Genomic DNA, 13,726 nt, shown 5'->3' with positions numbered 1-13,726 from the left:
AAGTAAAACATGCAGGCTATGCAGTCATAAAGCATTTTTTTTTGCCTTTGATTTCTACACATAAATTACCAAACATACCAAATAGCCAATGAATAAAAATAAAGCGCTAAATAAAATAAAAGAGCTTAAAAAGGTATTTTAAAAGTCTTGAATTGTTAAAAATCCTCCTGATACCCTGAATGTTTTTTTTTTAAAGTTTACCAGATAAGCAGTAAGCCAAGTGCTTCTTCAGGTAAAGTTTAAGATAAGTAAAACATGCAGACTATGCTTTCATAAAGCTATTTTTGCCACTGATTTCTAAATATAAAAATTACAAAACAATTTATTTTACATTAAAAAAAAAATCTTTCTTATACCCTGAATGTTTTTTTTTTTTAAGTTAACCATGTAACCAGTCGCAGGACAAGTGCTTCTAAAGTTTAAGATAAATAAAACATGCAGACTATGTTTTCATAAAGCTATTTTTGCCACTGATTTCTAAATATAAAAATTACAACACAATTTATTTTACATTTAAAAAAACCTTTCTTATACCCTGAATGTTTTTTTTTTTTAAGTTAACCATGTAACCAGTCCCAGGACAAGTGCTTCTTCAGGTAAAGTTTAAGATAAGTAAAACATGCAGACTATGCTTTCATAAAGCTATTTTTGCCACTGATTTCTAAATATAAAAATTACAAAACAATTTATTTTACAATTAAAAAAAAATCTTTCTTATACCCTGAATGTTTTTTTTTTTTAAGTTAACCATGTAACCAGTCGCAGGACAAGTGCTTCTTCAGGTAAAGTTTAAGATAAGTAAAACATGCAGACTATGCTTTCATAAAGCTATTTTTGCCACTGATTTCTAAATGTAAAAATTACAAAACAATTTATTTTACATTTAAAAAAAAATCTTTCTTATACCCTGAATGTTTTTTTTTTTTTAGTTAACCATGTAAGCAGTAGAAGCACAAGTGCGTATTCAGGTGAAGTTTAAGATAAGTAAAACATGCAGGCTATACTTTCATAAAGCTATTTTTGCCACTGATTTCTAAATATAAAAATTACAAAACAATTTATTTTACATTTAAAAAAAACCCTTTCTTATACCCTGAATGTTTTTTTTTTTTTTAAGTTAACCATGTAACCAGTCCCAGGACAAGTGCTTCTTCAGGTAAAGTTTAAGATAAATAAAACATGCAGATTATGCTTTCATAAAGCTATTTTTGCCACTGATTTCTAAACATAAAATTACGAAATATTTTATTTTTACATTTTTGAAAATCCCGCATGATAACCTGAATGTTTATTTTTACAGTAGGCCATGCAAGCAGTAACAGCACAAGTGCGTATTCAGGTAAAGTTTAAGATAAATAAAACATGCAGACTATGCTTTCATAAAGATATTTTTTGTGACTGTTTTCTAAACATAAAATTACAGAACATTTTATTTGTACATTTAAAAAAAAACCTCTTGATACCCTGAATGTTTATTTTTACAGGAGGCCAAGGAAGCAGTAGCAGCCCAAGTGCTCATTCAGGTAAAGTTTAAGATATGTAAAACATGCAGGCTATACTTTCATAGGGCTGTTTTTGTCACTGATTTGTAAAAATAAAATTACACATAAGAAGAACAGCGTTGCACACCTGTATTTCCCGGATAGGTGCGTAGGATAGAAAGAACAATGAAGTCCAATTATGTACAAAATCGATTGTTTGACCTTGTTACCAGCGAGACCAGCATATGTTGTGTTTTGGTGCTGGTTTGCTGGTGACCACCAGCATTTTCATTAGCATACCAGCACCACAGCCCATACTTACCCAGTCTCATGTAGATGCGTATAAATAGCACGAAGTGTGAAAATTGTGTAATACATACGTAGAGGGGGACTTACCCAAAAATAGTTTTATGAAAGCAAAGCCTGCATGTTTTTTAAACTTTACCTGAAGAATCACTTGTTCTGTTACTGCTTACTTGGGCTCCTGTAAAAATAAAAATTCAGGGTATCAAGAGGGATTTTTTTTTTTTAATAAAATGTTTTAGAAAACGGCGGTATACTTCGGCTCTGCGCTGTATTTTACTATATTATTAAGCTCATTAAAGTCATTCAGATTCCGCAGCCACGGCAAAAAGAAGAGTGAACGTCAAAGTACAAGTTAAATTGTACATTAACTGATAGATGAGATCTGTGTAAAGAAAACCTTGGGATATATTTATATATATATATATATATATATATATATATATATATATATATATATTGACTGTATATATATATATATATATATATATATATATATATATATATATATATATATATATATATATATATTTATTTATATGTGATGTAAACGGAATGTAATCGGATAATGAGATTAAATGGTTCCGTCGGTTGTCGTGTGTCAGGCATCGGCTGGGCATCACGTTGAAAGACGGCCAGTAGATCAGTGGTGTGTTTACCTCCACGGTGCCGGAACTGGGTCTGTTTGTCTCAATGTTTTGGGTTCAAGGATGAGACGGGGAGAGAGAAACAAAATCCTATTAGCGTAGGGGAAGATGATATAATGCAAGTGTCACATAGTGTTGTGTTTTAATATATGCTTGGTTCCAGACAGGCTAGCTATTGCGGCATTAGTATATTACCCAGACGAGGTATGTGAGTGCTTTGTTCCGTACAGGCTAACTATTGCGAGACATTTACTGGACAAATTAAGTGAATGCTTTGTTAAAAAAAAGTCTTAAGTTTAGATTTAAAGTGACTAACAGCTTGCACCAGCGCAAACCATCATTTTGGTGTTAAATAATGATGTCAGGATTTACTAAAGTGGAAATTTAGTGCTGAAAAGGTGTGGTCTAGTTATTTTTGCGACTGACCTTATTGCAAATGTGACATCAATACAATATGGCTGATGAGAATAATAAAGCACCAAATACCAAAAAGATTAGGTAAAAATAGTTTTTTTGTATCCTAATGATTAAACTATGCATTAAACGGTAAATAGAAAAAAACATTTCCAAACCAGACAAACCTTAAGAGGTTTTTAAAGATGAACATTATCTATTGCAGAAAATCAAACGAATACCTGTGACAAAAATTTTGCTATTGAAATGGAAAACTTACACAATAACACCATGCCAAATGCATCAAACTACAACGGGTAATGCCAACTGTTTTTAAATATGTTTGATCCTGGTGTTGACTTGTTTTAATCAACATTGACATCATCATTATGCAGGGATGAGAAAGAAATCATACACAAACTTATAAACTGTGCAGAGACACCTGTGATCGACAAACCTGGGCATCTTGCCATGGCTGTGGTTATGATAAATGTAAGCATGGTGTCAGATGCCTATATGGCAATCAACACTTCAAAGGTAAAAAACTTCCTACATCATTACACACCTCAAATAAAGCCCAAAAAGACTGACATTATATTATAATGATACCAAAAGCTGTACACACTTACATTAATGATTGAAACTAATAGTATAGCATGCTGTTAATTTGATATCATTTTTTATCTATTTATGAATTTCCATTCATTTAAGCTATTTAATGATCCAAAAGCACCATATATATGGATCCCAATGGAGCCTTTCCTAAATGTCTCAGAAGCGGAGCCCAAAGTTGGTGTAGTTGTTTACAATTCTGATGAGCAATTCACTGTGAGTCATTTTACTTCTTTGTTTTTTTCAGCTTTTTTCTGTGTAAACTATATCCTTATATCTACTTTAATTCTGTTCCTTCTGCCTGTGTTTTATGTAAATGTTGGAATTTCCACAGCTTGGACTGGGAAATGCGATTATAACATCTGAAGTCATACGGATTGAAGTTCCTGGCCGTGTCATTGTGAATTTGACCGATCAACTTATAATACAGTTCCCAGTCAAAAAGACAACTGTAAGTGTAACTCTAACAACACTATGTTCTCAAAATTCCCACACATACAAAATTCAGATTTTTTGTGCTTATTTTTGTAGAAAAATGGCACATATTCTTGTCAGTTCTATGATGAAAAAGGTACAGGTAGGTAGAAACAAATATTTCACCAAAAATAATTAATTTCTTTAGTAAATACACTAATACTTGATGTATAGTTTGGAATTGGATTATTACAGGCTACATTGATCTACTAACAAAAATCAATACCTCAATGTACTCCATTCTAGACTATGGTCTTTATATGGTCTGGAATGGAGTACTTATCGTAACATTATTTAATAATATTGACACCATGTAGGTTTAAATACTCCATCCTAAACTATATAAAAATCTGCCATGTTTTGATGTTCTTTGATGTTTTGTTTTAGGGGTCAAGCCCTTTTTGTAATTGCTAGTCTTCTTCTTCCTCCGCCATTGCGTCTAGGGCAGCCCATAGAAGTATACATAGGAAGGTAATGAAATTTGGCACACTGATAGAGGACAGTCCAACAAGTTACCACAGCAAATTATGAGTCTCAAACTTGCTAGCGCCACAAACAGTCCAATTGTTTTTATTTTATTTTATCACCGTACAGTCTACATGCCTGTTGTACCCGAGTCCCCTTTACTGTGGCCGTCCCGTATACGGGACACCTGTTTTTACTTCAATATTGTTGAGGTAAATGTTAATCTATCACTACAAACTATTGTTGGAAAGGTCTAAGCCTCTAGAATACATATTTCAGCAGTGATTTATAAAATAAATTATGAAGGGAGAGTAATTGATTCATTTATGACGAGAGTGCGCCTCAAAACATTTATATCCTGCTAAATGTCACTGTCTTGCCAGCGGGCGCCTACGTTTACTTCAGTGTTTTTCATGTGAATTCTTATCCAATCATGACAAACTATATATCATTGGAAAGCTCTAAGAGTGTAGTTTTCATATATCTTCACCATTTTGGGAGAATTATGACGTAGTGAGACTTAGTTTCTAAAATGTCACGGGCCAACGTGTAGGCCCAATTTGATTTTACATATTTATAACACTAAACCCCTACTCTAAACCTAAAAAAATCTTGATAAACTATATATCACTGGAAAGCTCTCAGAATGTAGTTTTCATATTTCAAGGTCATCTGATGATAGAAATAATGTAGTGACAGTTTTTAGTTACATGACCCCACCCCCCATAGGAATGCATATGAATTTTATATATTCATAATTCTAATATCATATTATAAATCTTCAAAAATGTTGACAAACTATATATCATTGGAAAGCTCCAAGCCTGTAGTTTTCATATTTCAAAACATTTTAGCAGTAATAATAATGCAGTGACAGTTATTTATTAATTTGCAGCAAGAGTATGCAGCAAACCGTTGACACCTTTTTTGGTAAAACGACAACAAAAAGTCACACAAACCTCATTTTTTGTGATTTTACCTTGAAAATTGAATCACAACAACTTGAGACTTATGGCTTCATTTTTGCATTATTTCTTTTTTGAAATATTTACATTTTTATAGTTTTATTTATAAAATTAATATGTTATGGAATTATTTTTATTTATTAAAAGAAATTTAAACTGCTATAACATTTTTTCTGTTTAATATTTTCATATCCAGACACTTCAGTGAAAAACCTTAAATTGTCTTCTTTAAAACAAGACCAAGATTAGGCTTCTAGACAAAAAAAATGCCAGAGTTATATTCATTTGAAAGTGAACATCAAATTCCCCCCACACACTTAAAAGGGGTGGGTGACAGAAAAGGGGTTAAACGATAAATGTCGCACAGTGTGATATGGTAATGTTATAGGAGGGAAAAATCGTGCAGTGTATTCCGGGCTTTACGTTTAGTCCTGCACAGCAATGACAATAGCATTTAAAAAACACTCATTAACTCTTTTGACTCATTAACACTACTGTAACATTTTGTGACCCGAGTTTTGCCACTGCAAACACCACTCACATTTTCTTTTGTGTTTAAGTTGTCCATGCTCCTCAAGAAGGGAGAGATTTCACTAAATGAGAACACAGTTTTTTTGCTAAAAACTCGGAAATTCTTTTGTCTGAAATCATGAGATTTTCCTTTTCTTTAAAGTGCTCTTCCAAACTCATCTTTACTTCTTTTTGTGCCTTTTTTTGGTTTGACCCCGGTATTGCTGCTTGCAGATATTTATTCTATGTTTTTATTTTATTTGAAGCGGCTTTGGTATGAACAATGAACAATTGTTATAAGCCCTATATAAATAAAATTGAATTATTTTCTTTTTTTGAAAACTGCATGGCGGTGTCTTTCTAAAAAAGCAGCCTTTTTCTGTACAGTAGCCTACACAGTTATAGGTATCTTATGCTAAAATACCAAATACATGCAGTTTTTTGTTTGTTTCCTCTCACTCAAAAGACAACACCTGGAAAAATGACGGATGTTCCACCGGACAGATCAGTGATAATGTTGTGAATTGTTCCTGTGATCATATGACTGCCTTTGCTGTGCTTCTGGTGAGGACCTATAGAGACTTTCCATTCAATGCATTAAATAATGATGAAAATATTCAATAATTTATATCATCTTCATAAACACCACGACTCTCTTTCTGCTCTATTCACTCTCAACAGATTGATATGAATAACATTGATGAACAACAGTGGGAAATCATGTCATACATCAGCTATATAGGCTGCAGTCTGTCTGCCGTCTTTTCTGCTTTCTCCATATTGTCTTATATTGTCAACAGGTGCGGTAACTTATGTTTTCAATTAAATATTGACCTGATCTCTGATTCCCATCATTATTTACATGAGTAAGCTACATCCAAAGTACATGTGTGTATGTAAAATATTCAACAGTACTTTATTTACATCCATAGTAATACAGTGGTTTCCAAAACTCTGAGACCACTACAGAATACTTTTATTTTGCATATGAATGATTACTATTATAGAAAACATATTGTACAAAAGTTTAATTTTGTTAACATTTACAGAACATGGACAACTTTATTAAATAGGGATTTACCATGTGAGATTTTTGAATGGTTGTTGTGTGTTTTTCAGTAATGCCAGGAAAGAAGTGTCCAGACGCATCCATGTGTCTCTGAGTGCTGCTCTGTTTCTCCTCAACATCAGCTTCATGCTCAGTGAATGGGCCGCCACACTGAATATAAATGAAGTTTGTGTGTTTATTGCTGTGACGATACACTACAGTCTGTTGTGTTGTTTCACCTGGATGGCCATTGAAGCTCTGCACCTCTATCTTCTTCTGGTCAGAGTCTTCAACATTCACATCAATCATTACATGGCAAAGCTCTCTCTGATTGGATGGGGTAAGAAATATAAGCAATGTTTTTTTAATAACATGAAATGTACAGTAGCCTAGTGTGTAAGAAAAAAAGAAGCAGAGAAGTAATATCACATTGTAAAAAGTTGGATCAACTTTAAAAATTACTTTAATTGGTTTCACTTAAATATTAAGTTTATTCGACTTAAAATTTTCACCTAAAGTGAAACTAAAGTTAAAGGTCTGTTAGGTGTTACCAATTAACCAATTCATTTAATCATTTAACTTTTTTTACAGTGTATAGTCTGAAGTGTTTGTGATTTTTAAAAACCAATTGGAAAATTTTTGAAATGTGGCTGATTTTGTGATCTTTTCCTCTTGACAGGAGTCCCGGCTCTTCTTGTTGGAAGCTTGCTATTAGTTCATAACAGTCGATCTGTGTATGGTACTAAAAAAGTCACATTAACAGATACCAATCAAACAAATGCATTGTAAGTCCTCACATTATAATTTTGCACTAACTGTGAGTTCACACCAGCCGCGTTTGAGGCATCAAATTTGCCGCTTCAACATTTTGAATTTACTCGCTTCATTCACGCATGAAAGCCGCACATGAAATTCTAGTCATCGAGACATTCGCGTAATGGGAGGGGCTTCTGCAACTCTGCTCGCTTCCTGTAATCATGTCACTACTAGATCAAGCTTCTGGTTGATTAACTCGCCGCGTTTTTCCTTCAACGTTCAGATTTTTCAACTTGCGCATTTCCCGCGGCAACGCTCAATTTGCATAATTTGCGCGAACTAGATGCGCGAATGAGGCGGAATCAGGTCACTGTGCCACGCAAAATGCCTCATTCGCGCCGCGAGACCTCCAGACGCGTCAACGCGTCTTCACGTCTTCACATGACTTAACATTGAAATCACTCGCACTTGATGCCCCTACCGCGGCTAGTGTGAACGCAGCATTCCAATACAGAATTTTTTTTCTGGGATAAACAGAACGAGCAAATTGTCAGTGGCTATTATTTTGACACAAATAGAAGAAACAATGTTTTCGTTCGCATTGTAAAGAAGGAAGATAGCGACGCAATTGTGTTTTCAATGTGGTTTTATGCCCTTTCCACACGCACATCTCCATGCCACAGAAATCAACACACAAATGGCGTTGGGGTAGTACCTGTATATTAAGACATAATAAGAGAAAATGTTTTGATAAAATAATGACACCCTTCAGCTTTAAGATTTACATTGTATGTAAAAATAACATGTTTCTTGACCATGAATCTTAAACATTTTGACATTTGAACACTTGTAATTCCCCAAAATATAAACTTTTTTTATAACACATCTCTGTAACTATTTAAACTTTATTTGTTTATTTATTTTATATATTTATTTTGTTTAATACAGCTGCTGGACAACAGGTGGTGTCATTCCTTATGCTGTGAACATTTCCTACTTTATCCTTGTATTCCTGTTCAACTCCATAATCCTGATCGTGGTGTCCAGATTAATCTTTAGCCTACGAAAATCAGACAATGGAGTTAAGAGCAAAACCGCTTGCAAGAATGCCAGCACAGTTCTTGGTTTAATGTGTCTGCTGGGGACCACGTGGGGTTTGGCCTTTTTCACCTTGGGATATACAAACTATCCTATTCTCTACCTCTTCTGCATCTTCAACTCAACACAAGGTAGACTCACCTACAGCAAAATGATTTGTATTTAATGATGCATTCAGTTTATGTATTTAGACACTTTAACTCTTAGCAGTATTTTTTTAACTTGGAAAGATGCTGGACTGAACTTACTGTTCATGGAGTAAACTTGAACACTGTTGTTTATTTTGGCAGGGTTTTACATCTTTCTGTGGATGTGTCTGAAAGGGAGGAGCAACAAACAGCAAGAAAATATGACGACTGCAACCAATGACAGCCATAAACACAACACCTAACCTTAAATCACTTTTCAAATCAACAGGTTTTAAGAAATCCGATTCAAGACCAAGGTGGTATACAGTATACAGTATTTTTTTTAAATAAAAATAATAAATAAAAAAGTGTTTACTCTATGGTTTATAATTGTTTAATTAAATATTTTAAAATATTTTTAAGTAGGCGTACTGTTTAAATGAATGAGATTTATGTGACTTTTTAAATTAAATGCTTGGACAAACAATATTGTATACTTGTTTTATTTATGCTGTTTATTTGATAGCATGCCACACAGTAGCATCAAATCTATTATGAAGCTTACAATGGCAAGCTTCATGTGTTGTTTTGCAACATTTAAATTAGCAACTTTAAATTGATATATATTTGATCATGTCACTCTGAAAATAGCTTGTTGGTTTAACTTAATAAAATGATGACTCCTATTTCCACACAATTGAATTCATTTAAACATAAACAATGGAAATTGTACTTACAAGTAAAACATTAAGTTCTCTCAACTTATTTTGTTTACATTTGTGTTGAGCCACCTTACTTTACTTGCTTTTGATGGACAATTAAAAAAGTGAGTTAAATGCACAATTTTTTGCACAAGATTTACTCAATGAGTAAAGCTTCATACATGCCAAAGTGGTATGAACACGTTTATCCCGAACCTAAGGGAAACACATTTTACCATAACATTCATATTGCTAAAACACACATAGTACTTACAATTTAACATTGACTGTCTTCATTTGTCATTAGAGCAAAGCATGCTAGAGAAAAATGAGCCAATTTTTTAAAAAGCGGAATGTCCCTTTAAAGGGGCTGTATGTAGTTTTCAGCGGCCTCTAGCAGTGATGTTTCAGATTGCAACCAATAAGTTTACAAGCGCGTGATCGAACACATGAGCGACGGCCAGACTGAGATGCTACACACCAGAGAAAGCATCACACAAAATGCTGGAAACTCAGGTAAACTCCCAATGAAACGTTAAATTGACTGCATTTAGCCTATGTTATGTGGTGTTACATAGGTAAATTTACGGTAAGATAACGAAAACGGTAAGTGAACTACACTGAACAATTTCAGTGTTATTATAATTTTCAAGTTATATACTGTGCTATTTTAAATAGTCCTTTAGGATTGTTGCTTGCCACAAGTCCATGTCACACTGTATAATTTCAGTTTCCATCAATGTCAGACTGTACAAGTTTAAAGACTTTTAAAGGGGACATTCCAGAAGACGTTTTTAAGATATTAAATAAATCTTTGATGTCCCTTGAGTACATATGTGAAGTTTTAGCTCAAAATACCATATAGGTAATTTATTGTGGCATGTTAAAATAGGCACTTTATGGGGCTGAGCAAAAATGCACCGTTTTGTGTGTATCCCTTTAAATCCAAACGAGCTGCTCAGGTGGGCGGAGTCTCAAGCGCTCCCGCTGTAGAGCTGATAAAGCATCGAGGGAGATTCTCTCACGAAAGAAGTTAGTGAGCGATGTTAAGCATTATATATTTGAACAAGTTTAAAAAGTCAATTATCTGTTTTATGCATACTAAATACATGTTTATCAGCAGATGGGGAACATTGTGGAATAAAAATAAAGACTTTTAGGTATCATGCTGCACTTGTTTTAAACAGGCACAATGATTTTCAGCATGTTACAATAAAATACACGTCCACAAACACTCAGAAGTTTACTTTTTGACCAAACCACACAAGCACATTTAAATGATCTGTAATAAAACAACACGTTTAATGCTTAAACTTCAGAGAAACAGATCAAATGACATGTTTAAGTTTATTGTGCACACATATTGAACACATTCGCGTTTCTGTCAGTCTCTCATCTATTTTGTAACTCCTCATTCATTTGAAACTTCAGAGAAACATTAAACAACATATTTACTTATTGTGTATGATAGTGAATACGTGTTGTTCACTCACTCTGTCTCGTACAGTGCATTAATCATCGTGTTCATTTATATAAACTTCAGAGAAACATATTAAACAACATAACTTACTTGAAAGCGAACCGTCGCGTTGCTCTCTCTCTCTCGTTCGTTCGCTCACTCGCTCTCTCTCTTGCACTAAGGTAACGTTAATCCTTTAGAACGTTAATTCAATCTTTAGAAAGATTATTAAAACTACAAGTTATAAGATTGTAGGCTCCTGTTTGTGTTTGATGGAATACAAACGCGTCGTGCTGTCAGTCATACTTTCTCTCGGTCACTCTCACTCGAGATAGCATCATGATTGGATAGCGCAGTTGCAGGGGCGGTATCATTATAATGAGATCCCTTAGCTACGTCATGCGGGGAGCGAAATCCGCATGACCTATTTATTCACATGCTTGCAGAGAGAGCCTTACCAAAACAAAGTTACAGGGTTGCTATTTTTCATGTTTTCTGGGTTGGTAGAAGCACTGGGGACCTGATTATAGCACTTAAACACGGAAAAAGTCTGATTTTCATGGAATGTCCCCTTTAAAAAGCGGACTCACGCAAACAAACGCGTCCGCAGTTTTACGTCATCGATCGACAATGGCTGGGCAAACACACGCTAAAGCGAAGGCTAGCAAACCGAAACAACATCTAAAAAACTAAGGCACATAATCAAAATATATTTTACATGCTTTGTAGTAATGTTAGCTTACCTGTCCAAAAGGATAAAAGCCAACTCTGGATCCGTTTTTATACCCAAAACAAAGCGGAGGTTTCTCCATAATTCAAATGCCCTGCCGATGTTAATCCATTTTGTACGAAGTTGATCCGATTCACGTTTGGCTTTACGAGCTTCAGCAGATAATTTTTTCCTTCACACTATGTGCAGTCTGTGTTGAAGTCTGTATTGTGGGAGCAGGTCGTTTCTTAATGTTATCAGACGCGTTGCAGTGTCGTCGATGTTGAGTGCAATGTCAGTAGACGAGTCGAGAGGCTCGAGAGCGCGCATGCAGGTGACGTCACTGGATTTCGGCCCAAATCGGCCCGGTACTTTCAGATAAAAAAAATATTGTTAAGTAAACTTATTTGTAATGATACTATTGTTGTTGGTGATCTGAACTGGGACTGGCTAAGGCCGACATCAAATGCTTTTAAAGAGCAGTGTGACAGTTTAAATTTGACTCAATTAATTAACACTCCTACTCGGCCAAATCCTAAATGTCCGGAGAAATCATCACTCATTGATTTAATCCTGACCAATGCCCCTTTTAAGTATTCTGCAATAGGTGTTTTTTCTAATGATGTGAGTGATCACTGTGTGATTGCTGCTGTTAGAGATACTAAGGTGCCTAAGTCTGCACCTCGTATTGTTGAAAGGCGAAATATGAAAATGTTTGTTGAACAGGGTTTTTTATATTATTTATTTTATTTTAACTGGAGTAGAATTGCTTTGTTTGATGATGTGGAATTAGCCCTGACTTTTTTTCAAAACAGTTTTCTTGATATTCTGAACAGACATGCACCTATTCGTAAATTTAGAATTAAAGGTGGGGACATTCCCTGGTTTCCCCTGAGATTTCTAAATTGCTCCATGAGAGAAATGTAGCCTGGGCAAAGGCAAGGAGATCGGATACTGATGCTGACTGGTTTGTTTTCAAATGTTTTCAAATGTTCAAGTTCACTTTTCAGAAAAGCTAAAGCTGAATTTTATTTATCTGAAACTACAGAAAATCTAAATGACCCCAAAAAAATTTGGAAAACTATTAAGTCATTATCTGCAACGACTAAAAAAACAGCATTTCCGGTGTCTCTAGTTAAAAATGGTGTTTCTATATCGGACAAAGTAGAAATGTTAAATTGTTTTAATGAGCATTTCATATCATCTGAATCTTTGTTTAATTCTGTTGCCCCTAGAGTGTCGGAGCCTGTAAGTGACACCTTTATTACTGCTGACAAAACTTTCAGTCTTAGCTCCTTTTCAGTTGCTGATGTTCATAAAGCTCTGAAACAATTGAATCCTCGAAAACCTGCGGGCCCAGATCACTTAGACCCTTTCTTTTTGAAATTAGCTGCAGATATCCTAGCTGAACCTTTGGCTCATCTTTTTAATCTTACTCTGATCAAAAACAAAATTCCCAAGGTATGGAAGTCTGCTTATGTTTTGCCACTTTTGAAAGGAGGTGACCCTACCTTGCCAAATAATTATAGACCTATTTCCAAACTTTCAGCTTTGGCCAAAGTGTTGGAATCTTTGGTTAGTAAACAAGTGAAAGAGTATTTAAATGCTCAGTCAATTTTATCTAAGTATCAATCTGGTTTTAGGAAAAATCACAGCACTACCACTGCTGCGATAAAAGTAAGTAATGATATAGTCAAAGCACTTGATGATAAGAAACACTGTGTGTCTATGTTCATTGATTTGTCCAAAGCATTTGACACTGTTGACCATAGTATATTAGTGCAGAGACTAATCAGTATAGGTATATCTCAGCACTCTGTGGGCTGGTTTATCAACTACCTTGCTGATAGGACTCAAGCTACGCAAATTGATGGCTTAACGTCAAAATATCTATCAATATGTAAAGGGGTCCCACAAGGCTCCATTCTAGGGCCACTTTTATTCACTATTTATATAAACTGTTTAGGGGAAAATGTC

General features: G+C 34.5%; 1 protein-coding gene and 1 long non-coding RNA gene across 2 annotated transcripts; both read left to right on the top strand.

The window, feature by feature from the left end:
- The first annotated feature begins 481 nt into the window (after positions 1–481).
- LOC141353277 (uncharacterized) lies at positions 482–1,160 on the top strand. The gene is made up of 3 exons (XR_012360294.1): positions 482–596; positions 744–782; positions 1,118–1,160. It is a non-coding gene; the product is annotated as an uncharacterized lncRNA (long non-coding RNA).
- Positions 1,161–2,352: 1,192 nt separating this feature from the next.
- On the top strand, positions 2,353–9,591 carry LOC129451132 (adhesion G-protein coupled receptor G2). The gene is made up of 10 exons (XM_073859418.1): positions 2,353–3,361; positions 3,536–3,652; positions 3,771–3,887; positions 3,968–4,013; positions 6,317–6,414; positions 6,532–6,650; positions 6,970–7,238; positions 7,578–7,683; positions 8,603–8,883; positions 9,043–9,591. Exons 1-10 carry the CDS (start codon positions 3,296–3,298, stop codon positions 9,141–9,143), a joined length of 1,320 nt encoding a protein of 439 aa, XP_073715519.1. The 5' UTR covers positions 2,353–3,295; the 3' UTR covers positions 9,144–9,591.
- The last annotated feature ends 4,135 nt before the right edge of the window (positions 9,592–13,726 follow it).

Source organism: Misgurnus anguillicaudatus, chromosome 21 (assembly GCF_027580225.2).
Source record: "Misgurnus anguillicaudatus chromosome 21, ASM2758022v2, whole genome shotgun sequence".
Taxonomy (NCBI): Eukaryota; Metazoa; Chordata; class Actinopteri; order Cypriniformes; family Cobitidae; genus Misgurnus; species Misgurnus anguillicaudatus.
The sequence above is the reverse complement of the archived record's forward strand: the minus strand, read 5'-3'. Positions and strand labels throughout refer to the sequence as shown.